The 27,108-nt window shown below is 46.7% G+C and overlaps 1 protein-coding gene and 1 long non-coding RNA gene across 3 annotated transcripts in view; one reads left to right on the top strand and one right to left on the bottom strand.

The window, feature by feature from the left end:
- LOC309870760 overlaps nucleotides 1-27,108 on the top strand; it is a 280,290-nt gene that overhangs the window by 129,538 nt on the left and 123,644 nt on the right. The gene's annotated exons all lie outside the window — the stretch shown is intronic.
- The window catches only part of RFT1 (RFT1 glycolipid translocator homolog), a 36,672-nt gene continuing 12,600 nt past the window's right edge, over nucleotides 3,037-27,108 (bottom strand). The window contains exons 6-13 of one of the 2 annotated variants that reach the window (XM_082743111.1): nucleotides 26,937-27,074; nucleotides 20,681-20,759; nucleotides 16,943-16,993; nucleotides 15,533-15,663; nucleotides 14,227-14,371; nucleotides 9,819-9,924; nucleotides 3,811-4,060; nucleotides 3,037-3,505 (exon numbers count right to left, since the gene is read on the bottom strand). In XM_082743111.1, the coding sequence (XP_082599237.1) occupies nucleotides 3,338-3,505; nucleotides 3,811-4,060; nucleotides 9,819-9,924; nucleotides 14,227-14,371; nucleotides 15,533-15,663; nucleotides 16,943-16,993; nucleotides 20,681-20,759; nucleotides 26,937-27,074 (1,068 nt within the window). In that variant the 3' untranslated portion in view covers nucleotides 3,037-3,337. The remainder of the gene's footprint in view (nucleotides 3,506-3,810; nucleotides 4,061-9,818; nucleotides 9,925-14,226; nucleotides 14,372-15,532; nucleotides 15,664-16,942; nucleotides 16,994-20,680; nucleotides 20,760-26,936; nucleotides 27,075-27,108) is intronic. The other variant, XM_082743112.1, reaches the window with a different exon arrangement.

Raw genomic sequence — 27,108 nt, 5'->3', positions numbered from 1 at the left:
AAAAAAAAAAAAAAAAAGACCAAGATGAGGTCCAGGCCAGACAGAGAATACAGGAGAGAGGAGTGCACAGTTAAGCAAAGAGAAACAGAGCTCAGGGCGGGAAGGGAAGAGCAGGGGCACGCTGCCAGGTCTTTCTACCCCGGACACAGAAGGCTCCCTCACAGAGGCCAGGCAACGATCCCCCTGTGAGTCAGGACCCACAGCCCAGGCACAGCATCCGTGTGCGGAGAAAAGTTACCATAAGGAATAAAGACGGTTCACGTACTCAAGCCATTGGCCTACCTTCCTTTTGGAATTTTTTTTCTTCTTTGAAAGGAAGAGATGCAAAAATAATTGATTTGGGGCGCCTGGGTGGCTCAGTGGTTTAAGCCGCTGCCTTCGGCTCAGGTCATGATCTCAGGGTCCTGGGATCGAGTCCCGCATCGGGCTCTCTGCTCAGCGGGGAGCCTGCTTCCTCCTCTCTCTCTGCCTGCCTCTCTGCCTACTCATGATCTCTGTCTGTCAAATAAATAAATAAAATCTTTAAAAAAAAAAATAATTGATTTGTTTGAAAATCAGGAGACTGACATGAAACTGGCAACAGAAACTCATGATGAAAGGAGGCAGGCAGGAGGGCGTGCCCTGCTGGCATCAGGCTGGCGGGTGGCCGGGAGTGGGACAGAGCACACAGCATCTCCGAGCCAGGAGTGAGCAGGAACTGGCAAGGCAGCAGCAGCCCCTTACAGAGCGACCCAAGAGGCCCAATCTGAAGTTACCAGTTCGAAGGCACAGCCAGAGCAGCACAGAAGGAATGCCGCTATTTCCACCATCAAAGCTTCTTCGTTTCATAAAAGGATGTGCTTTACAAACTTGTTTCCATGGAGAAGGAGCCTCATGATATCTTAAGTGGTACTTAAAGCCAAACGTGTGAATCCCCCCAGAAGCCCTTTGGGGAAAGCAAGGCAGCTCAGCACACGTGTGTGCAAGCTCCCTGGGGACCCATGTGGCTTCAGGAAAGTCAGCAAGGGAAAGCTCCAGAGGCAGAGCTCAGGCCCAACTGCACTTCCTGGAGGTGGCCAGGGGGTGGCGGCAGAGGTCGGTGAAGTGCAGAGGGCCGGCTACCTCCGGGCAGACAGCCCAGGGGGCAGGTGCTAGTGGTAAGTAAACACCCGCTTCCCATGGGGCTTTTCCTATAAACAGGGAAGTAGGATGTGGGAAGGAGGCCCAGTCTGCCGGCCCGGCTGGCCATCTTTCAAGAGGAGCTGCTCCTGCCTACAGCGGCCCCGTGTGAACAGAAGCGCCGGTGGGACAGCTTTGGACGAGGCAAGGCAAGGCACTGTCAGGCACAGCCTCTCTCCACGCCGGAGAGCAGAGCAGAGCAGAAAACTGAGTGGGCCTGCTCCCGAGCTGGGGGGCTGGCAGTGTCCAGGCAACAGCGACTCTTCCTGGAGCAGAGGACGGACATTGTGGACAACAGGTCTCAGGCCCTGATGCAGGTGAGGGCGATGGGTTGTGCCAACCTTGGTTCGCTAACAAAGCTGATCCCAGAGCCCTGCCCCCAGAGACAATGGTTGCGAAGGTCTGGAATGGGTCCTGGGAACCTACATTTCTGACTCACCACCAGCACTTCTGAGGCAGGCAGTTGCAGGGCCTCGCTTGGGGTCTGGGGTGGAGTGGGCATGGGGTGGGTAACAGGGTTCTGGGGGAGGGAGTGGGTCTCCAGGGTGGCAGGGAAGGAACTTGTGAGGGCTAAGGTTCACTTCCGTGCATCAAGAGACAAAACTACATGAGAGGGAGGAGGTCTGCCTTAGTGTGTGCCGCCCCCACCCACCCTAGGGCTCCCCACCATGGGACAATCGGTTCTTCTGAGGCAGCCTGACCGAGCCTCATAAGACCATAACCACGGCCATGCTTCTGGAGGGTCTCTTAACTGGTCAGGATACCTTACGTGTAGCTATTTTTCCAACTAGCGGGAAGCATTCTCCCTTTGAATATATAAAATGCCCAAGTGCCTGGGTGCTAGTCTCAGTGTGCTGATGGGTCTTGATCCTTGGCCCTTCGGCTCTGGCTCCTGGCCAGTGGATTTAAATATGTGCATTCTAGCCAAACCTCCCTCTGATGCAAGGTGCCCTGCTCTCTGGGTGTAAACAGCAAGTTTGGGACATCAAGCCCAGATGACTACTGTTATCATCCCACTGTCTGTGCATGTAGCTGCAAAGGTGAATCACACCCAAAAGGAATACATTATCGAAAGAAGAAAGATGCCTTGTCACCTCAGAACATTGCCCAACAACGTTGCCTGCTAGGTGCACGATGCGGGATGCAGGGAGGTGGGCCTCAGCCTGGGCTCACACTGCTGGCTGGAGCACCAGGCCCCCAGGCTTGCCACACTGGTCCTGAAGCTGGCATTCAGGTCTACTGACCAGTGCAGGAAGCAATGGGTCAGTGGGAAGGGCTTGCCATATAGCACTTACCCCAATTTGTTTGAGGGGAAATCATACACCACTTCACCGTTGGCTGCCATCCGTGCAATCCCCACATGAGCAGTGTTTCCTTCAGGGGCCGAGGTAGCTCACACCACATCTCTGCTTCCTTCAGAGCCTTCTCTGTCAGGTGGCAGGCCGGGGGTCTGGCGCCAACCTGCACCGGCTCTGGGAAGGCACGCGGTCAAGGGCACGTGCAATGACAATGAGGTGAGAGACTCTCCCTAGCTAACTCTGGAAAAAGCAACCTGAAAAACTTTGTGTTCATTTCCTGGATTTCTCATTGAGAAATGTCATTCCCTCTCTAAAAAGCCAGACCACAGGGTTTGCATGGGGGAAGCCACAACTCCTGGGCCACCTCTGGTCTCATTCGGTGCACAACATCAGGTCTCCTTCCTGCTTTTACAGTGGCATGTTCCTGTGACATGTAAAATGGCTACCTCTCTCTTTCTGGCCCAGATTATTGTTAACTATCATATCCAAGATACAGTTTGTTGCCTTACGGAGCTCCTTAGGTCAATTACGCCCAAAAGGAATACATTAACCAAAAAGAAAAATGTTGATGAGAACAAAATGGTGACAAAAATAATGTATCTATTTTTAAAGAGTCTCTGGTCTTCTTAGACCAGAACTGGAACTCCTTAGAACTTCTTAGAACTGGAACTCCTCCTTCCTGCTTGAGGCTTCAAACGGATGGCATTCAAGCTGGCGCTTCTCTCCGACGTCTCGCCCACCGGGGTCGGTCCTCCCCCACTTTGGTCAGTCCTCCCCCTCTGCAGACCCCTCAGCAGGGCTCTCCTGCACGACTAATGCGTTCTGCCCACAAAACCGCCCCACAGCTGGTCCAGGTGCCACAGGTGTCCATGCCTCTGAGGTCACGAGGTTTTGTCGGCCAGTCTGGACCCACCGAACTGAGTCCTCAAGAAGTTTATCAGCTTGGTCTCTGTGAGGAATGCCGTCCCAAGCGTCACTCCCAGACAGAAGGCCCCCACAGCAATGTGTGCCAGCCTGGCTGGCCAGCCCTGCTCACAGCAGAGGAACACCTGCGGAGAGATACCACCGTCACCACTCGGGCCCCTCCACCTGGCCATCGGGGGCAAGCCGGGGGAGCAGAGGCCCAGCCGCTCCAGGCTGGAGTCAGATAAAAGGTGTGACGGCTGCATACCGAGGGGCTAACTCTGTTCCCACCGGTGACTCAGTTTGGCCACATCTATCAAGACATGCTGTCTTTGAGGCTTGGGGAAGGGGGAAGAGGAGGCAGCTACTTGCCCAGCTGGTCCAGGAAGAGCAGAGCCAGGGAACAATGGGCAAACTGCAAAAGTATGGGGGGGCCTGCAGGGGCTCTCACCTCAGAAACACTGGTAATCCCACCGCTGAGGGCGAATGCCCCGAGGAGGGCGGGTGACAGGTACAGGCCCGCTAGAGGCCTATGGGGGCTCCTTCCATAGTAGCGGTGGATGAACCAAAGGCTCTGTGTGATGCGAACGCCCATGTTAAAGCAGTTGGCCAAGATGAAGCCCACGCTGCCGCACCATCGGGTCAGGAGGTAGGATAACCCCAGGAATGAAGACGAGAGGGCCAGCATTGTGAAATTGTACCTGCGGAGAGGGAGAGCAGCAAAGCGGGGGAGTGGGTACCTTGTCCCGAACAAGCCTGCTCCAAAACGAGCGGCCGTGACCATGGAATCCCAGAGAGCACCTCTGAGCAGCAGTAACCCAGCTGGTTTTCTTAGCTGTGAACACTGTATGGAGAAGAGTGAGGAAATGAACAACTCAAGGTATTATGATTTTTAAGGATCACTGATTAGTTTAAGTGACATTTTGTGATCCAAACACATAAAAATCCTGTTCAGCCCAAGTATTGAATGTGAGGCACAAGAATATGACACGGATAATGTCATATGTGAACGCCAACTCTGTGACAGCCCGTCAGGAGCACAGGCCTATGCTGATGAGTGAACACACGTGACCCTTGCCCTGTGAGATCTGGCTGCATTTCAGAGACAAGGAAACCAGGCACAGGAAGGCTGGGCAATTTGCCTAAGGAGTGACCTGACTCTGGTCCCTCAACTTAAGGAAATGCACACCATTTCCCTTGGGGAAATGGAGAAACCCTGTAACCTTGGCCTGTAGTGCTCACTTGAAGTAAGTAACCCGCCTTCAAAATGACATGCACACAGGGAATAAGACCAGAACCATGACAGTGACCTTCAGACTCTTACACATCTTTTCTGTGTCCAGAGCTCTCTGGATTCCTCACTGGATAGATTATGCTACCCTTCCACTTAGTTAGCTTAGTTACCTTCAGTCCTCACCAAGGGAAACTGAGTTTCAGCAAAGATGAAACAGCTGCTGTAGTCCTCCAAAAGGCTTGTGGCAGAGCCACAGCATCGGGTTTCTGCTTAGTGAGCAGCAGGCAATTCTAATACAGAGTTGTTGAGGGAAGCAAACTGTTAGGTCCCCCAGCCCTGTCTGCTAGGTTAGGGAGGCCACTCAGGTTCCGCACATGAGGGGGTGGTAAGAAAGCCACTGTGTCTGCTGAATGCCCAGGTACTAGTTCTTGGGCTGACCAAGCCCAAGATGCTATAGAGATATACTTTATCAGAGGGGGTGATACTACTACTACCACTACTATTACTATTACTACTACTACTACTACTACACACACACACACACACACACACATACAATCCCCCAACAGGGGAGGTGTGCTTTTCCCTAACTACTGATCAATGATCAGAAGGGCCAACTTCATAACAAGCCACTGAGGGTGGGGGCCATCCCAAACGGGTTAGTTATCTGACCTCTTTTCCAAAAAAGAACAGAGATGTATGGTCTTTCTTCCCCCCAGAAACCATCTCAAATCCTTGGAGTGGGGACTATAGATGCACAAACTTTCAAAGTCATCCTCACCCAGCTCCAAGTAAAATGTCAATAATGAATGAAATCAGTAGTTTATTTATGCTAATTCAACAGTGTGGCTTCTTTGGAGTGGCCATTTGGGAAGAGCTGATAATGGGGTCCACTGTTTTTCACTAGAATAGGGCTCTGCAGCTGTGGAACTTTCCAGAACTCACAAATCTAGAGCCTTAAAAGCATAATCCACTTCAGGAAAAAAAGAAATTTAAAGATGCAATTAAAATACCACTTTTTTAAATTGAATAAACCTGTTGCAAGAGGGTTCTCTTACAAATGAAAATAAAGGTAAACAAAATTGCTTTGATCTCCACAGTACCACTGAAGTTCACATAAAAGGCAAAGGTTCCTGTTCTATCCCACAACTCCATGGGATCTGTAGAACACTGAATTTCATACAAAATAGTCAGTAATGATATTTATACTGGTGTATATTAAAACTGATGGAAATTGAATACGAGGTAAAGCAGATGAATTTACCTTGAGATTTATAAGCTAGCAACCAATATTACGATTGAGAAATTGATGGCTATCAGATAACCTTTTAAGTGTGAAGATTAAAAATTAAAATTGGCTTTGATCAGAATTTTAAATGCTTTATCTGTGGTATCTGTGATCATTATGAACCCACAAGCCACCTTGGGGAAAAAATATGGTTGGCTTTACTTAAAAGTACACCATTGCTCATTCCAAGTCTTAAGTCATCTTGGGTGAACTCACCTTATCCATTCCTACAGGCTACTGAGAAAAATAATGTAGTTGGTGTCAATACCAGTTTATAGTTTCAGATCTAACCTTAGGTGTTGTCTACAGTCACTTTTCTCATTGTTGCTTACCATTCCACCATAAACTTGCTGGCCCGTCAACGGCACCCATCTTGATGTCAAGCATAGCACCACACTGTGTTTCTATCTTATCTTCAGTAGACAGGTTTCTGTTTCCCAGGGTGAATTTGAGTGTGGGAAACACAAAAGAGGAACTGCCCCAATTCTAAGTTTGCTGACCCAACCCGCAGTTTGATTTCAAAATCTAACTGCTGGTTTCCTTGAACCAGTTTTTGTATTTTTTTCCAGGGGTCTTAAGCTCAGTTAAATGGTTTCCAGAAAACTTAGGCTCAAAATTTCTTGAGACCTAAATTCCTTTCCACTCAGAAAGAGATCCTAAACCATATATATTTTGTGTGTATAGACTGTTTACCTAAAGGAATAAATGCTTATTAAACTAAAAAAAAAAAAAAAGCCACTTTTAAAATCAATGCAAAATTAGTGACAATAATGACTATTTTTTAAGGTTCAGTTAACATAAATAGTCAGTTATTATTTACTTATAAAACAGTCAACGCTTAGTTCTTCCATGGCCCCAAGAAGATACTGGGATTAAAATCAGGCTTATTAAGAGACGGCCGGGCAAGGATGTTGACCATGGCAGCAACCAAAGCGCCCCCCAGTGGGTGCTGGCTGAACACATCAAGACCCGCCATCCATCAGTGTAGCCTTGGCAGCCACGGAAGGGATGGCGCCAGTCTCTTACCGCCAAAGTGAGATCACGCTCACCCTTCACTTCTTGAGTTACGGGGTCCAGTTCCAAGGTGGGCATTCACAGGCCAGCAAATCAGACAGTCTTGGGCTTTTGCATCGCTGACCTCTGTGCCTGGCAGACTCTGCTTGGTCATCCAGCCTCAGCCCAACTGCCATTTTCCCAGAGGGGCCTCCCAACCTAAAAGAGCCCCACTCTCACTGCATAACCTAGTTTTAGTTATCCATATGGTGCAGTATTTCCTTATTTATTTACTTGTTTGCTGTCTGCCTCTCCGACATCAGCTCCAGGAAAGCAGGGATCTCGTCTGTCTTTTTACTGCTATGTTCCTGGGACTTAAAATGAGGCCTGATAGAGTAGAGGCTCAAAAAGCACTTGTCAAATGAACAAAAGAAACTGAGACACCCTTAACAAAACAGAACAAAATTCTTCAATGGGGCGGGTTGAAAAACCCGTCAGTCATATTCAATATATATTATGTAGTTATTAACAAAAAAGCAACTTGGAATTCAAAGGATGTTCTAATATTTCACATCCAATCAAATGCCCTATTTTTATTTAGAAAAACATGGATTGACCTGAAGTTAAGTAAAAGCCCATGATTTGATCAATATGGTATTTTTTTTTTCAATTCAGAATCTGAAATGTAGGGGCGCCTGGGTGGCTCAATGGGTTAAAGCCTCTGCTTTCGGCTCAGGTCATGATCCCAGGGTCCTGGGATCGAGCCCCGCATCGGGCTCTCTGCTCAGCAGGGAGCCTGCTTCCTCCTCTCTCTCTGTCTGCCTCTCTGCCTACTTGTGATCTCTGTCTGTCAAATAAATAAATAAATCTTAAAAAAAAAAAAAAAAAGAATCTGAAATGTAAATCAGTGATGGCCTTTAATGAAGTCACCCAATACCACCATAAAAATCCTTACTAGAGTTTGGTAGTCTGGTAGTTTGGTAGTCTGGTTAAATTCACAGAGATGAAAAACTGCTGGGGTCTGTGATGAGTCCAGGTGCCATGTGCTCAGACCACAGCTGGGGGCTGGGCCAGGGGCCCAGACAGGACCTAGGCTACTGTGGTTAATACACATAGGAAGACCATGTTTAAAGTCACATTTAACTCTTTGGGGAAGTGCGTTACTGCAGATGAAAAGTACATTAGAAGGCGCACTGGGTCTGTCTTTTCTCTATGTTAACTACTCATATCATGAAAATAATTTTCCAGATGTTTATGTATCATCAAAATCCTATTACAACTAACTTAAAAAGTTGTTTCTTTTGGTTCAATGCTATGTAAGAGGAAAGTAAGCAACTAGCCACTGGTCTTTATTCCCTCGTGGTTTGATTGTAAGGTCCATTTTTAACATTTTAAGCAGGCTTAATGCTGACTCTCCCCCTCCACACTAACACTGAAATTATTACCACAAAATTCCCTTCAAAGAGGTGGATTCCTAGTCCAGAGCTCTTTCCACCAGGGCTCAGCGCCTCCTTTAGTATATTTCACATTGTATCTAAAAATTATCTCCTGTTTGAAGCACCTTTTAAATAAAAACACATTATCTCAAAATCAAACTTAAATCGGCCTTTTCATCCATGAAAAAAATAAGGGGTGAGGAGGATGGCCTCGAAGTAGTTTGCCAGCTATGTATTTAACTCTCTGATGTAAAAACCCTATCTGGACAAATATTTGAAAACTATGGGCTGGGAGCTAAAAGTGGGCAGGGAAATCAACTGACTCAGAGAATGAGTCATGACATGGCAGTCTGAAAAATGAAATAAAACGGAAGTAAAATCCATCAGTGCGTCCTGCACGTACCTGGGGCATTACTGCTTTGTGAAAGCTCCACTCAGTCACGCCCACCGGCCTCTGTAGAGAGTACAGGGCTCCGAGTGGTTTTACTGATAAGCTGGTCTGGGCCCGAAGTTTCTAACGCCCTATCATCGGAAATCTCCTGGGGCTGTGATGAGGTTCCTTGGCCCAAGCCCTTCAGTGCTAGTACAGTTGGTCTAGGCACTCAAGGCCTTACAGAGACAGCACGAAAGCCCCCAGGAGGCCCTGGCGTCAGTGGGCAAAGGGATAACAAGGACCGCGTGCCCGATGCCCGATTCCCTCTAGCCACCCCTCTGCTGTCTTTGCCTTCTGTTCCTCTCCTTTTCCTCTGTCAATTCTATCCTTCTCCTCAACCTCATCTGCCAGCGGCGGCGCCTCCATGCCGCTTTTGGCGTTTGGAACACGCCCTGAGTGTGGGTCGGAAGCTCTTAGCCAGTTCCCGCAGAATCCCTGAGGGGGTTGCTGGTCTGCAGGTGGCTAGGAGATGGGGTGGAGGAAGGGCGGACAAGAATCCGCACATCTAACAAGCTCCACAGGGAACCGTGACAGGCACACAAGCAGTGTCAGGCACCACTGTCTGACGTACCAGGGCAGAGGTCCTGATATGGAGTCAACGGACAGGAAAAAATGGTGGCAAAATGTGTATGTACATTGGGCCTTTCTCGGAGGAGAGATGACACAGACTCCTGAGCTTCTCCAGGCCCTAGGAGAGTCTCGGGGGTAGGATGCTATATCTTGAAGAAGCTCCATGATAACCCACTGGGGCGCTGGGCATGGAGGCAGAAGAGGGGAGCTTGTCTTGTGCCTGTCGCTGCAAACCTAGGCTAACACAGCCCTTCAGGGCCCAGGTTTCTCCCTCCTCCAAAGGGAGGTGAAGGGCAGCTGCCACCCCAGTCCTGCGTGGGGAGAACTCGCCGTATGGCTCCCGAGCCAGCACTGGCCACCCAGCAACGGTGCCACACCAGCGGGGAGCGCTACCTCTACAAGGCTTTCTGGGAACGCATGTTCAGGATGAAAGGAAAGAAGACAGGCAAGTTACTTCAGTTTGGCCCAAGGCCGTGATTAAAGGCAGGTCTTTCTGGGTACCTACCTGTCGACCTCCTCTTTGCTCATGGCAGCAAATGTGAAACACTCGGTCACTCCGTTGATGGCAAGCAGGAGGACATAGAGACAGTAGGAACGCAGCAAAATAGGACCTATAAGGAAACAACCCACTGAGACTCTAGAGTCTCTCTAGAGTCTGCATGTACCAGAACTGGGTCAGGAGCCTGGCTGGTGTCATCAATAGGCAGACACACACTTGAGCCTATGGTCTTAATCCTGGAAGGACTTCTAGTACTCCATGGCACTGATTAAAATAAACAGTTGAAAAAGAAGGGGCAATTATAGGGGAGGGTATGTGATATGGAGTGTACTGTGAAATGTGTAAGCCTGATTCACAGACCTGTACCCCTGGGGCAAATAATTCATGTTAATAAAAATAATAATAATAAAAAAAACCAATGAAAGGGCAATTAAGAATAAACTTCCAGGGGGGCCTGGGTGGCGCAGTCAGCTTAGCGTCTGACTTTTGGTTTCTGCTCAGGTCATGGTCTTGGGGTCCTGGGACTGAGTCCCATATTGGGATCCCTGCTCAGCATGGAAGCAGCTTGTCTCCCTCCCTCCCCTGCTGTGTGCATTCTCTCTCAAATAAATAAATAAAATCTTAAAAAAAAAAAAAAAAAGGGAATAGATCTACAAATGTCTCGCTTAACAAAATGTTATCTGCCCAGGAAGCAAATCTTCTTGCTTCTTAAACTAGCATGAAGAGGTCTGGTGGTTTGAGCACTCAAGGGCCCCGCATAGCAAGAGAACTTGGCTAAAGGGGCCCTGAAGACAAGACCATGGGGAGAAGCCCAGGACTTGGGAGCAGCAAAACACTAGAGACAGAACACACCTACAAATCTGCAGAGAGAATCAGAATAACCATGACATTTTCTTCTAAAACATGGAGATGCAGACCTATATAGCTGATGAAAAAATCTGCTAACAAAAGACTGGGAGCCTTAAAAATGGAATGGGTCGGGGTGCCTGGGTGGCTCAGTGGGTTAAAGCCTCTGCCTTTGGCTTGGGTCATGATCTCAGGGTGCTGGGATCGAGCCCCGCATCGGGCTCTCTGCTCAGCAGGGAGTCTGCTTCCCCCTCTCTCTCTGCCTGCCTCTCTGTCTACTTGTGATCTCTGCCTGTAAATAAATAAATAAAATCTTTTAAAAAAAATAAAACGGAATGGGTCCTCTCTTTTGGGAGGGCCATTACCAAGAGGCAGCCAAGTAACTTCTAACAAAACAACCTATGACCCAGCAATCCCACTCCTAAATATACAACCAACAAAAATAAATGTACATGTTCACATAAGCACTTGTACAAAAATGTCCATAGAAGCTTTACCTATAATAGTCCAAACTGACCATCAACAAGAGAAAGAATAAATAAACTATGGGTATCCATATAAATAAATAACTTTCAGAGAAGGAATCCAAGAGGAAAAAAGTACTGATCCATGCAAATATATGGATGAATCCCCAAAAATATATCTTGAGAGAAAGAAGCCAAACACCAAAGTGTCCATGGTGTATGATTTCATTGGGACAAGGATCTGGGACAAGGAAGTCCCTTTTAAAAGCAATACTAATCTGGGGTGCCTGGGTGGCTCAGTTGGTTAAGCGTCTGACTTGGTTTTGGCTCAGATTATGATCTTGGGGTCATGGGATCAAGCCCCATGACGGGCTCTGCACAGAGCATGGAGTCTGCTTCTCCCTCTGCCCTCCCCCTGCTCAGGCTCTCTCTCTCTCTCGCTCAAGTGAAAAAAATGATAAAAACAGTACTATTCTATGGTGATAGAAATCAGAAGAGTGGTTGCCTCTGAGATGGAGAATGGGCAGTTGACTGGAAAGAGTCCTGAAAGAACTTTCTTGGGTAAAGGAAAGGTTGCAGATCTTAACCAGGATGTTGGCCCCCACCGATGCAGCATCCAGGTCCCACAAATGGAGATGACAGCACGGGGGATAGGGGCTCAGAGAGGCCAGTTCCGGTCATAGGTAAGTCCACTTCCCAGGTGAGGACAAAGACTGATAGGCAACTGGGACAACTGAAGACAGCAGTGTTGCAAGTTTCACTTTCCAAACTCAGGTGGGGGCACCTGGGTGGCTCAGTTGGTTAAGTGGCTGCCTTTAGCTTGGGTCATGATTCCAGAGTCCTGGGATTGAGCCCCGCGTCAGGCTCCCTGCTCAGCGGAGAGCCTGCTTCTCTCTCTCCCTCTCCCTGCCTCTCTGCTCACTTGTGTTCTCTATCTCTCTACCAAATAAATATATAAAATCTTAAAAAAAAACCAAAACCAATTCAGGTGATTCGGTTGAGCCACAGAAAGTTGCCATTCTTTTCTCATTAAGCTCAGGCTAGAGACAGTCAAGTTTTGTGAAGTTTTTTTTTTTTTTTAAAGATTCTATTTATTTATTTAGAGAAAGAACGAGCACATGAGGCAGGGGAAGGAAGAGGGAGAGGGAAAGAATCTCAAGAAGACCCAAGGCTGAGTGCAGAGCCCCACACAGGGCTCAATCCCACCACCCCGAGATCATGACTTGAGCCAAAAATCAAGAGTCAGAGGCTTCACTGATTGAGCCCGCAAGGTGCCCCAAGCTGTGTGGAGTATTTAGGTGAATGAAGACTAGCAGGGGAGAGCACCAGCGTTCATCTTTTCCAGCACAGGAAAGATGTTTGGATCCAGAGCACTAGTCTGAGGAGTTAGGAACAGGGCAAGGAGGTGCAGGGTGGCGTGAAGACGAGGGAAGGAAGCCAGCAGGGGCCCGGAGGGGATGGACTACCAGGAGCCACTGTGGGTTACAGAGAGCCCCAAGTTTGGTCAAAGTGTGAGGCAGCTACAATAAGGAGACAGATGCTAGAAGACCCTGTTGGGACAGTGACAATGATGGAGCCCTGGGCCAGAGATGACAGTGGTCCTGGCTCACCAGACAGCACATTCTTTCCAGAGACTGAGAAACCAGATCATTCTTAAGACTTTCCTCTTTCAGAAGATGATACCAAGAGAGTATCTTTTTGCATCTAAAATTCTTCTTCTTATAGTGCTGTATTAGTTTCAGGTGTACAATACAGTGATTCAACAACTCTATACATTACTCAGTGCTCGTTGTGTTGAGACTAAAATTATTAATGGCTCTGACATAAGCCATTAGAAACAGAATTTACTACCTTAAAAAGCAACTACCACTGACCCTTTTAACCGATAACTCTTTCTACCAATGCTGAAAACTGGCACCAGCCTCTCACTCGCACCAAAGGCCCACACAGTCACAGCAGTCTGCTTCTAGACCTTCTAAGACTAAGTACGCCACCAGGTGAACACTGTGCTGATGGGACAGCCTTCTCCTCATGACCATGTCCTGTGACTGTGTGACAATCAAGGCTGTTCCCCGGGGATCACCTTTCTGGAGGGGCTGTGCTGCTGCAAAAACGGTTGAGTGCCCAGTGTCTGCACACGACATACTGATGGCTTCCTGACGAGCCTCCCTGCCTGCCTGATGGAAACGCAGGTCTCACAGCACGAGCCCAGGCAGCTGCAACCACATCATGGTTTCATAACAGGTGTTTCTACAAACTGAATGACCTTTGCTCTTGGGTAGAAACTCGGCCCTTCATCCCCTAATACCAAAGTCTGGGCCCATTATGGCGGAGACCGAAGCATGTCAGCGAACTTGTAAAATGACATTTGAAAAAGCCCGTTATGTTGAGATAGAGCAGCAGAAAGAAGTCTTCAGAGTTCTTGTCTAGTGACACGAGGAACTGAAAGCATTTTTGCTGAACCCAAGATGAAATGGACTGCAAACGGACTGCCAGCCTATGGCCCAGCACATTTGAAACTGGTGAAGTCCCCAGGGCCTAGCAAGTGCCATGAGAGGCTCAGTGGCAAGGGTGCCAGGAGCTTCTAAGTTAGATACATTCATACTTTTGTCCTTCAAAAACCAAGAGTCACTGGATTAAATATGCCGTTTTGCTTGCTGAGATCAATTTGATTCTCTGCAAATGGCTCTGAGTTACCCTTCAGAGGCTCATGCATCAGGCTGGGAGATTTATGCAGCATTTGCTACCTTCAGACATGTTTAATATCAAGCAGAGACTCATTAGAGCCTGCTTTCTGCCTTCTTCCCCCACTCCAGAGGGTGTGCAGGGAGGTACCCAGCAAAACACATTTTAGGCCTGGGAGGAAAGCCAAGGATTCATAATGACTTCTCCAAGCGAGGTTGGGGGACTGACGGCCCAAACAGACAGTGCTAAAGCCCCAGACGGCACTGAGCTGTTTCTGACCTCATGTGAGAGCAATGGTCTCAGAGGCCCATGCACGGACACCGACAGACACCAACCTGTATGCACCCAAGTTTTTGAATTTTGTAAGACTCTTTTCTGTTTGCACAAAAGAACAAATCTGGCAAAACTCTTGTGCATACCTGATCCAGAGCTAAGCATAGCCCCTCCATAGATATCCAAAGCCAGCTGAGAATAGGCAAAGCCAAAAATGGTGATGGTCAGGCCGGTCAGCAGGGCCAGCTTGAGCAGCGACTCCAAAACCGTGGCAGCCACAGCAACGTCCTCCTGGGGCCAGGGGAGAGGGAAGGAAGTTGGGTGAATCATGAGCTAAAGAAAACTTTACATTTGCCCTTCTCTCTCTGCTGTCTCACAGATCACTCTTTCAACTGCTGAGAGGCATCCCTGCTTCTCTGCAGCCTGTGTGTGTTTTCATGTCAATTAGCACGAAGGAAATGAAGGGGAAAAGCCAATCTGTTCCTCCTCAGGTAGTGTGGGAGAGGGGTGGTTTTTAGCTCATTGGGGATACGTTTTCAAAGGTCGCTTAGGAAACATTCACTTTCCTCTCTGATATTTATTCTTAAATAGTGAGAAAAAAATTTTAGTTCTTAAAAAGAATTTAAAAATTCTTAAATTTTAGGTTGCTAGCTGGCTTGCTCCGTCAGAGTGCTTCTCCTGACAAACGTTTCCAAATCCTGATGCTCTTGTCGAAGTATGCTGAGGAAAATACTCCTAAATCAACCGAGAACCAGATTAGTTTGTTTCCAGATATTGTGCATAAATTGTATTTTGCAAAGTGTCTTCTAAGACATGTAAGAGGCCAGCTTAGCTTCCTTTTAATTCTCAGATAAGTCAGACATTTTCAACAGTTTCAGAAAAGGGAAGTTTCTACAATCAGATACGCCTGGATTAAAATCTTTTCTGCATTTGCCAATCAGAGTAGGTAGGTTCTCACGGTCAGAGTGCAGTCTGGGCACTTCATAATCTTTAAGAAGCTTAACCAACTGGTGTGGAGAGGGAAATGAAATGAGCAGGTCCTCTCTTCCCCACGCTGAATGCGAGCCTTGCTCCAGCCCTGGCATCCTTCAGCTCATGTTTGGATCTTGAGAATCTGAGGATGGAGGAGGCAATCTCAATCTTCCAGCTAAGCCTAGACCATGGAAAGGGGGGGGGTCTGTGCTACACTGGGGACAGCTGCAGAAAGTTCTGGATCAAGAATGAGGTCACAGAGAAGGAGTAAGGGTAAGAAGGAAAGGGCCAGCCAGGGCAAAGGGAGGAGGCTGTGAAAGAAGTGAGCTCAGAGTCCTGCCATCATTCCATTCAGATGGAAGAATGAGAACCTAGAAGGAAATTTCAAACAGAGGGAAACGGACTGCTCTACATTTCAGTCTGCTTATCCCGCAACTGGAGAATTCACCTGAGAGATAGTGACATTAGAACCAAGACTACCTGCTTCTGAAGTGTGGCATCCTTTCCTCTCTCCAGCACCTTAGCAAAGAATATGTAAAAACTCTCCTCTATTGGCTGGAAAATTAACCTGGCCACTAGAGAGCCAAGATTATTCACTATGTCATATACACCTAGAAGACAAAAAGGAAGAAACAACAATCCTTCTGGTTTTTCTATTTGAATTTCACAGCACCATTAACATTTTTTCTGACTTAATTTTTAAAATTAAACTGTTTGAGATAATTATAGATTCACATGAAGTTTGAAAACATAACACATCCATCACCCAGTTTCCGGAACAGTAACATCTTGTGACAGTATTGGCCAATATCACCGCTAGGGTACTGACACTGATACAGTCAAATACCGAACATTCCCATCACCGGCACCTCTTTATAAAAATCATTAATGCTGGGCACCTGGGTGGCTCAGTCAGTTGGGCATCCAACTCTTGGTTTTGGCTCGGGTCACGATCTCAGGGTCCAGGGACCCAGCCCTGCATCAGGCTCTGCACTCAGCAGGGAGTCAGCTTGAGGATTCTCTCCTTCTGCCTCTCCCCTCACTCTCTCTAAGAAATAACTAAATTTTTTAAAAAATCATTAATGCAAAGTTGATTTTTGAAAATGTTTCTTTCCTCTACTTTAGCATTACAGTTAAAAATAAATATGAAGAGGGGCGCCTGGGTGGTTCAGTTGGTTAAGTGTCGGGACTTCAGCTCAGATCATGATCTGAGAGTCCTGGGATCAAGCCCCACACTCCGATGTGAGTCTGCTTGAGGATTTGCTCTCTCTCTCCCTTTCCCTCTGCCTCCCCTCTGCTTATGTCTCTCTAAAATAAATACATAAGGGACGCCTGGGTGGCTCAGTTGGTTGGACGACTGCCTTCGGCTCAGGTCAGGATCCTGGAGGGGATCGAGTCCCGCATCAGGGTCCCAGCTCCATGGGGAGTCTGCTTCTCCCTCTGACCTTCTCCTTGCTTGTGCTCTCTCTCACTGTCTCTCTCTCAAATAAATAAATAAAATATTTAAAATAAATACATAAAATCCTTAATAAATAAATAAGAAGAAAATATCAAGACCTATCTAGCTGTACAAACACAGGGCAGATCTGTGATTGTGATAATGAAGCTCCCTTTTCTCTTAGCACCCCAACCCTGCAATGGGCACCAGAGCTCTGCAGAAACCAGGGGACCTCTAAAGAGGACCTGCCACCCGAGTCACACGAGAGCGGGTAGTCAGTACACTGTAGATATCTGCAGATACCTGCGATTTTCAATCTTCAGGCATCATTTTATTACGGTCTCCATCTTTTATCATCATCAGGCTTATTTTTCATGAAATGTGTCAAACTGCTGGAAAAAAATACTAGAAAGTATCTACTAATGGTATTCACTACAGAATTTTCATCTTACCCTGATCGCCAAAATTTAACACGTTCAAAAATGTCATTACGTATCGCTCACCTACAAACAGAGAAGTAAAATAATTAGCATCTTAAGAGGACATAATTTTCTTGTTTTCTTTTTTCTTATTGTCTAGCAACTCTCCAGCTGGCAGATACTCTCAAAGGAGAAAAATTATATAATCAATTAAAGATATCTTCCTTGTCCTAATGTTGATTTCAAATAATTTCAAAATAGTAACAACTGGGAAAGTGGTAGGGCATTTACTGACAGCAAATATCCAAACCAGTTAAATTAAAAACGAAACAAAGTCAATAAAACCAGTCTAATAACTTAAAAAGCGGGGAAGGGGGAATTACAAAAATGTTAATAATGAAAATGATTGTTCCAAATTTTAAGCGTATGTTCTGTGAAATGAAAGGTCCATGATCATATGCACAAGTGTGTCAAGTTGCCTCCCTGGGTGGAGAAAGCTCTATGGAGACTGGAAAGGCTTTGGAGCCCAAGCTCATGATTCAAATATAAGACAGGCTAATGCCTTCAAGGTGAAGACACCAGTCCAGAGCCCCTCCCCCACCTTCCACACATTTTATTATCTGTTAGTGGAAAACACAACCCACAGTGGAGACGGAACTCTGGAGTGACCATAGCCCTAACGGGCAAATTCTCACCTCCTTGCAACCTGCTCAAAAAGGAAAGCAATCTTCAGAGACCAGAAGAAGTGAGGATCTTCTCTTAAGACTCCCTTCAGTCCCAGTCTCCCTGCACTCTCCTAGCACTGCAGCAGTGGCAGGGCCTCTGCAGGTCCTCTCGGGCGTGGCTCACAGTACAGTACTCGCTCCTGTCCACATCTCTGCACTGCCCTGATCCATCCTCACTGCTAACAGTCCCAGTTTCAGCAATACAGATCTTAAGGCAACGCCTGCTTCCATACCTTTAAATTGCTCTTTGGTGTTTACAAAAAGTCCAGGCTCCTTAACTCTGCATTTGAGGCCTTTTATAAGTTGACCCCAGACTATCTTTTTGGTCTTTCTTCGGCAAACTCATCCTCACCTCCCGGCATTACATTGTCATCCTCTGCTTTACCTGATCAGGTTTTAGCCCCTCCGGGTCTGGAGCCCCTCCTGCTCCCAGCCTCTGTTTTTAGCACTGCTGGCTATCTAGACTGGCTTCTTTGTAGGGACCTCCCTGTGCTCTGGTAAAATTGGCCTCTCTTCCCACACTCTGTAAGCTCCCTGGAGGCAGGAAACACATCTCCCTCATTTCTCCGTCCCTGGTTTCCTAGCAGAGCTCCAGGAAATGCAATGGCACTTGAAAGACACTAATATTTCCAAGTACAGACCTCACAGCCCTGGCTCATAACTAACCACACAAAAATCTTCAGTCTTGAGTGAGAGAATGAGCTCCTTGAGGCTGTGGCCTATAATTCATTCATCTGTGTACTCTCAGCACCTGGCACACAGTGTTCAGGAAATGTGGGGGCAGAGGTAAAAGCATCTATATTTTTGCTATTACAATGAATGATTTCAACTTTTTTTTTAGCATTGTAGTTTTTACATAAGAAGAATTTGGGGGTGAGGGGGGAGGGTTCTTGTCCAGTCATTTCCTTATTTTACAGTGATGGAGATGGAGATGGTTCCTAACAGCCCTCTGCCAGTCAGGCCGGAGAGGTCCAGCCGCGGGGCGAGTGAGCTATGGGCACCACATTGAGACCTGGCTCACTGACACCTGCTGCGTCTAGCTACTATGGTCCAGACAGTCAATTTCGGGACATTGCTTGGACTGGGTCCACTCCTCAACTCATTTAAACTGCTCCTAAAACTTTGGAAGGAAAAGAAAGTGCATAAAGCAAATGCCCTTTCCAAATTCCCTCTACTGATTTTCCTGTTCTAACAATATAAACTATCAACATACAATTTCACTACAGACACCTTTATCAAAAGATACTTGTTGAACACCAACTGTGTCCAGTTCCAGCAGGGTACTGGGGAGACAGTGGTATATGGCAGATCCTGCTCCCAAGAAACATATAATTAAGGCACCTTCACTCAGTTCTCCAAAGGCTTGTGACCCTTATTTCCCCCAGGGGTCCTGGTTTCCCCCAAAGTTCCACTTTGAAATGGCAATGTTACAGGCTCAGGCTAGAACTAAGCACTCTCAAGGCTTCAGGGCCCCCAGACCCCTCCTGGTCCTATCTCTTAATTCACAGATGGGGCAAATGAGGCTTAGGGGAGTTCCTTCCCTTTGGAAGCATAATTAATGAAAAATAAATATAGAGAGGGGAGAAAAGGAAATAGTAAGGTAATAATAATGACGGTTGTATTAGAATACTAGAATTGTAGGGAACTTTTTTCTAGTTTCCACAGTTTTTATAATGAAGTTATACTATTTTTATAATAAAAAGATAATGATTGAGGGGCGCCTGGGTGGTTCAATCAATTAAAGGACTGACCCTTGATTTTGGCTCAGCTCCTGTTCTCAGGGACATGAGACTGAGCCCTGCATCTGGCTCTGTGCTCAGGGAGGAGCCTGCTTAAGATTCTCTTTCCCTGTCCTGCAGCTCATGCACATGTGGTCTCCCCTTTGCTCTCTTTAAAAAAAAAAAAAATAATAATAATAATAATTTTTGCAAAGGTTTAAAAATATATTTGGTAATAGATATTGGACATAAACATATGAAGTTTATATAGAGAGAAACCACTACCTTTACGCACTTCTAGATGCTTCAAATCTCGTTTTTGAATTAAAGCTGGGCACAAATAAACCAATACACATATGTAGAAAAACTAGATGAACTTTCAGCTCCATGTCAGCCCTCCATGTGGAGAGCTCTGTCACTGTTAAACTGGAAAGACTTAAGATATTGGAAGTCTGGCCAAACCACCACACAGGTAAATCTTATTTAAGAAAATAAATGAGGGAATCCTGTTCTTAAAAGTGATGTTCAAGAAAAGAAATATAGGGGCGCCTGGGTGGCTCAGTGGGTTAAGCCTCTGCCTTTGGCTCAGGTCATGATCTCAGGGTCCTGGGATCGAGCCCCACATGGGCCTCTCTGCTTGGCGGGGAGCCTGCTTCCCCCTCTCTCTCTGCCTGCCTCACTGCCTACTTATGATCCTTCTCTGTCAAATAAATAAAATAAAATCTTTTAAAAAAAAGAAATGTATAAAAAGAATAGGATAATGAAATTATGGATAATTTTCTTTATTTTCCAAATTTTCTCTAATTGATATAAAACTTCATAATACACTTCTTCAAATGATAAAACAACGTTTGAGAATTAGAACTGGATTCAAAGTAAGTTGTTCAGGGCACCTGGGTGGCTCAGTAGGTTAAGCAACTGCCTCCCGCTCAGGTCATGATCCCAGAGTCTCGGGATCGAGTCCCGCATCGGGCTCCCAGCTCCGCAAGGATTCTGCTTCTCCCTCTGACCTTTTCCCCTCTCATACTCTCTCTCACTTTCTCTCTCTCAAATAAATAATTAAAATCTTAAAAAAGAAAGAAAGAAGAGGTAAGTTGTTCCTCATTACTGTAGGACCCCACAGAAGTTATAGAACAGCACTGTCCCTCACTATCAAACTAAATCAATGTTAGTTTCCCTCTCCCTATTTCAAAAGCTTCCATTTCTGAGATTCCCCTGCCCACAGGGGCTCTAGAAAGTAGAAGTCTGGGTCTAGGTAATTTGCAGTTTTGTGGAATCCCCTCCCTTATACTATGGTGTCCTGACTGCTTAGAGTGACTTTTACTTACCTTCTGTCAAAATCTGCTTCAAGAAAGACTGTTTGAAAAAACTCCAAGTCAATTTAGCCTCATTCCAATTTACAAAAGCCTAGGAGAGAAAACAAAACAAAACAAAAAGCTCCCAGACACTCCAAGTCTATGAGTACAAGAAGCCTCCACAGGAGGCAAACTCATCTTTTTCCCTAAATCCCAACTTGGAGAGTTCCCACTCATTTTTCATTTAATACTAAGCACACAGAAGGGAACCAATGAACCCTGGCAAAGGGTTTCCATTGCTTAACACAAAGACAAAGTCTCTAGGTAGAAACAGCGCCCATGTAAGGATCCTGCCCAAGAGTCATTATCTGAGACCCCTAAGGAACTGAGCTGTCCCCTTGCTGCCCAGACGGTAAGCCAGCATGTATCGAACACACACTCAGAGTCATTTCTTGCCTTTAAAAATGTCTGAAGCATGCCATGGTGCAGAACAAATTCTGCTCCATACACCCCACTACATTTAATGCTATAGTTAATTTAATGCTATATTTAGCCACTCAGGGTCGCTTTACACAAAGTATATGAGCTTTGTTTGTATGTTTCAAAAGGAAAACAGGCTTCCTAGGTCAGCCAAACTGCTCAGAACTGGTATGACAGAAGAAAAGAAAAAAACAAGCCCAGAGCTTTGATATGGCTCTTCCCAAATTGTCCACTTCCTAAGGACAAGGAGGGTAAGAAGAAAGCAAACACTCAGGAAGGGCAGAGGTCAACCTGTAAGAGAGAGGCCATCTCAAAGGCAGCTTGCTGACCACAAAACAGAGAAATAAGGCACCCAGCCGAACGAGACTTCTGTCTATCTCCCGCAGTCCCCTCTGAAGGCCCCTCCTCTCTCACGGAGGCATCCTTGGATCTCAGAATATTTAATCTAGGTGTTGGGTTTTTAATCTCAGAGCACCTGCATTTTGAAAAATTCTTATTAATTCAAAGTGATGACTTTGAAAGGTAGAATTTCAGGGGGCTCTTTGGGAGGAAAGGGTTGAGTCACAAAGGCCAGGCCCATTTTACCTCTCTAAGAGATCAGTTACAGCTATGGAAGTTGGCCGAAGGGTAGGTGTAGAACCTGTCCTAGTCACATGGTCCCCTTATCTCAGCCTAAACCCCGCTGAATAGAGCACTGTTGTCTGCTAATATAATGCAAGCTACCCATAGAATTTAAAATTTTCTAGCAGTCACAGTGAACAGTTAAAAAAGAAAAAAGTAAGATTATTTTAATTTTTTAGTAAGATTATTTTAGTATATTTATTTGACCCAAACACCAGCATTTCAACACATAAATAAGTATTAAAAGCATTTCACGTTTTTTCCATACTAAGTCTTTGAAATCCAGAGCTTGCATTGCACATACAGCCCATCTCAATCCCAAATGCTCTATAGCCACACGTGGCTGAAGGCTACCATTTAGGACAGAGTAAGTCCAGAGTATCCCTTGAAAACAAGGTTCATTTTCCATCTTCAAATCTCTTCACCCAATGATTTCAGAGCCTTTCTTCCAGACACTGTGAAGACGGGCCTGAATCCTCCCAAACCATGCTGCCCTCAGAGCATCACTGGACCTGGAGCAGATGCCACCAGGAGCTCTAGCCCACGGGTAAATCTCCCCTCTTGCTGTAGAAAATTAGGCATCTCCTTTCCCCAGAACAAAGAGCGCCAGAGTATTTACCACCACTAGGGGGCACTGTGAACCGCATCATCCCCAGCACCCATCCCGCCCTTTGCTCCAGGGGAGTGGAGGACAGCACCTTCCCTCTATCTCTGTCGCACTCGCACTCTACACCCAACAGGAGGTGGTCCCCTGGGGAGGATCTGTGCAGCAGTGCCTGTGCTCTCTTCCAAGAAAATGTACAGTTACAGCTGGCCATGGGGTTCCCGTGGCGCCCACTTGCCAGAGGCTGTGCATGGGTTGGAGTGATTGATGGAGCTCTCTAAAAAAAAGGTTTACCAGAGTGTAATCTTGACAGTGTGTCTGACCTGAAAGTTCATACGGGAGCATTCCGTTCTCCTAATGGATTCAATTTAAATGGGCCCACAGTTTAGAAGGAATGGTCACACTAAGTGCTTATCTCCAAAATGCTCGCTCAGGGCATAGAGGCAGGAAGTCTGATCAGAGATTGTCTGCTTCTCCGACGTGTCTGCTAAGTAGTAGGAAAGAAGTAGCATATTCTTTGGGCTTTTACCGTTTTCTTTAGAACGGATTTGTCATTTGGGAGGTCAAAAGAAGCCTATTTCACAAGAGCTAGGTTGTTACTGCTTAGCTGGTCTTCATGGCTACGCATTTCTCTGGGATCCTCTCATCAACAAACCATTCCACTGCCTCGCTGTACTAGTAGAGAAACTGAGGCATGGATGGCAAAAGGTGATGGGCAGTGCCCTAGGGGGAAGGTCTGCAGTCAGAACTTGGGGACCCAGGATGGAGTGAGTCAGTGTTCCCCTTCCCAAACTCTTCAGCCTCAGGATGGTCCAGTAGCCATGTGCCTCCACTGACAAGAGTCAGCCGGGGTTCTACAGCCATTGTCCTGTGTCCTACCCTGTATCACCTCCACATCCCACACAGGAGCCCTTCACCTCCCTCTTGCTCTGGGGCCATGACTCTGCCCCAGCTGTGTCCATACTCCCATGTCCACCCACTGTCCTCATCACTCTTGTTTCGACAACTGCCACTGCCTCCTTGTGAGTTCTTTCATCTCCAAACTTTTTTCTAGCCCATCCTTCTCCTGGGAGGGTCTAGCCTTTGGAGTAGAGCTCAGACACTGAGGCTCAAGGTGTAGCTCCCAACTTCTGAGTGCAAAAGCTAAGGGCAAGACACTTAATTTTGCTAGGCCTCCATTTTCCCACCCACAAAATGGGATAAGGAGTCATCTCCTAGAGCTGGTCTAAGGACTGAATGAGAGAAACGAGACCCTCGATAAATGTGAAGCAGATGGTAAGCACCTCAACATAGGCAACTGGATCACAGCACTGTTCCCAAACCTTTCATCAGGCTCTGCTGCCCTAAAATCAAGCCCACACTCCAGGGCACCAAGGCCACCACCACTGGCCCTAGCCCAGCAGGCCAGAACCTCCTTCCAACTTTTGTTTCCTCGCCTCACCCCCACTGTCCAGCCAACCTAAGTTCCATAGTCATTCCCGCAATCCCAATGCCAACACAGCGATGGGCATGTAACGGCCCCAAGCAAATGTCCTTTCTCCTCCAGCCACACACACGCATCACCACCACACGTTCGCATTCACCTCTGCCTGGCCACGTGTCGAGGCCCAGCTCAAAAGCAGCTTCTTCCAGGAAGCCTTCCTCAACGTTCCCCAGGGAATTCAGATCCTTTTTCTGTGCTTCTATTTTGTTAACATTCCACACACACTGCCTGGCAGGGGTTAGCTGAGTCCACACCTTATCTCCCCTCCACAAGGCAAGCTCTGAGGGAGGGGCCCCCACTTCGGACACCTGGAACAGTGCTTACCACAGAGTACTGCTTAATACATGCTCGCTGTGTTAAATTCCTCGGCTTTACTTAAATATTAGCAGATCTCTCCTATGAAATCATTCAGAAGTGTCAAAGAATATAAAAGATAGAAAAGGCAGCCATTAATTCACTTACTTATGTTAAGGCTAAGTAAGTCTCTACAGAAGATGGAATTCTACAAGTACAGAAACAAATCTCCCCATTTGGTCAAAGCGGTTTGGGTGTAACTGCTCGAGGAGCTGTCTGAGGGAGCCCCCATGGCACAAAGCTGCTCCAAAGAGTGAAAGTAGGCACGCCGCTGGTGGGAAAGTCATCCAATGCACTCAGATTCAATTCACTTCCTTCCTCTTTTACAAAAAATAAACTTGAATCATGGATTGTTCTACCTTGAACTTCCTAATCGTTAAGTCTACAAATAACTGCTTTGGGCAATAAGCCAATTTCTTTTGGAAGACTGCACAGCAGAGAGATTGAACCACAGACTAAGGCTAGTCCACAGACACAAGTTAGAGAGAAGTGGGTCCCAAGTCAGGTGGGTGATGTTGGTTTTGTCACTTGACTCTTCTGAATCTCAGTTTTCTCACTGGCAAAATGGAGACAGTACCTCACAGGGTTACCAGGATGGCTCAACACACAAGTCCATGTCAAGTGCTCAGCATAGCATCAGGCACACGGTAACCGTGCAGTCAATGGTAGCTACTGTAAACAGCTTTGTGCAAGTTCAAATACCTTCACAATTCCTTAAGTCTTCAAAGGGGCCTCATGGTTTGTGTAGACCCAATAACTTCACCTTAAAAATAAGGACCCTGAGGTCTGGAGAGAGTCCTATCGGCTTTATTTCTGCACTCACTGCCCCCCAAATGCACAAGAAACTCCCCGAGGCCTAGTAATCACCTTCCTACATGTCTGTATCCCCCAACAAAGCATGGGGCTGTGTTCTATCTATCAGCAGGGACGGTGCCACTGTCTAAGACAGATACACATCCCTTCTCACAGTCAAGGCTTCTGTACTAGCAGTTGGAGCCTGGAAACTTGCAGGACAGAGTGCCAGATTAAACCACTGAGTTCCCAGCCCAATGCCATCAGACACTGCCTTGCTAGGCTATGCTGGTGGACCTATCCCTGCTAGAGCAGCAGCAGCACAGGGGTGATGTATCAGCTGTCACTTATGGACACCCACTTGTGTCAGCCATGCCCCATTTCATCCTACTCACACAAGCACCTTAGAAGAGAGGTACTCTTAGTATCCCCACTTGACAGACAAGGAAACCACAGCTTGGAGCTGTGAGCCCACCACTGGGTTAAATATACACTAAGGCTCTTTTCACTACCCACTATCCCCTTACCTATATTAATGGACTAAATGCTCCTTTGCAAAATACTGCTGGGCACAGGGACCAGCACAGTATGAAAAGCTGGCCAGGCCTGATACAGATGAACACTGGGGAGAACTCAGGAGGGGAACTTTCCTGAACATGCAGGCTTGCTCTGTGGGCAGGTGGCAGCAGCACCAGACAAAAGTGATCCCAAGTCCATACCCTCTAAGCCCACAGAGGAGGCACTGTGGTATCCCAAAACTGCCGCGGTGATTTAGGTTAAAGGTGAGATCTGTTTGATCAGAACGGAGAACTCTTATCTAACAAATGAGAACATATCTTTCTTTATTACGTAATATCTGGTCTTTCTTGAAAAGCTGTATAACAGGATTCCAGAAGCTCTGAGATATATGCCTCAAATACTTTCCTACTTTCTTAAGTAATCACAAAACAGGAATAAGGAGAAGTCCGGCTGAAGCCTTACCTCAGCTACGTGCACCGAGCCGGCAAACAAGCATGGGAAAAAGGGAAAGTGGGTCAGCCCCATTCACAGAGCACTGGGCAGAGGCAGTGAGCTGTCACGTCACATGCACAAGTCAGGGGCTACAGACAGTAGCAACGACCCCACCAGAGTCAGGAAATAAAAGTCAAATGGACTGAGCACTGAAGAGTTCAGAAGAAAAAGGCTATGCCTTGCTCCTACACATCAGCACCTGGAATCCTCAGTGGGATTTCCCTCAATGGGAAAGGGCGTCATCAGAAAGACCGGCCCGGCTCTAGGTAATGGAGCAATGCAGGGATCATCTCTGTTTTGTTGGCGCACTGGACTATCTGTGCTGCAAGTCAGTCCTGGGAAAAACCAAGACACAGCCAAATAGAGAGATGCATGTGGTGGTTACAGTCCATGCTCTATGGGCATTCAAGCCACTCCAGGCTCCTGCCCTCACTCTGACCCTCACCTTGGCCAGAGGGTTAGTCTCTAAACCTCAGTTCCTCAACCCTAAAATAGAAATAATAAGGTCAGCCTCACAGAGTCGGTATAAACTTTAAACATAAGGCACGTAAAGCGTTCAGCACTGTGGCTACACAATGGTTCTAAACGGGGGGCAGTGCTGTCCCCCATGGGTCATGTGTCCCCCACGGAGATATTTTTGGTTATTACAGCTGAGAGGTGGTAGCTACTGGCACTTAGTGAGTAAAGATCAAGGGTGCTTCTAAACATCCTATAATGCACAGGCCAGCCCCCACAATAAGGAATTATCCAGCCCCAAATGTCAATAGTGCCCAGGCTGAGAAATCTGAGAAATCCTGCCCCAGCACACAGCAAGCACTCAATAAATGTGAGCTATGAAATCATCCCTATGATGACAGCAATCAGTGAGAAAGTAATAGTTTCCTCCTTTCCAGGACAATCAGCATCTGTGATTAAAATGATAAGAGATAGAGTGTATTACTTACTCTACTTCTTGTAACACTGGGTAACAGATCTGTCATTCTGGAGATGGGAAGAGCCTGTTGCTTGTTTGATTCTGCAGAGCCCAATAACTTTGTGAAATAAATAACATAGCAGAGCACCAGAACCGTAGTATATAAAAGCTGAAAAAAGAAAATAGTGGATTTAAGTGGCATG

This window comes from Mustela nivalis (assembly GCF_964662115.1).
Source record: "Mustela nivalis genome assembly, chromosome: 1".
NCBI lineage: Eukaryota > Metazoa > Chordata > Mammalia > Carnivora > Mustelidae > Mustela > Mustela nivalis.
This window is presented reverse-complemented; position numbering and strand designations above follow the sequence as displayed.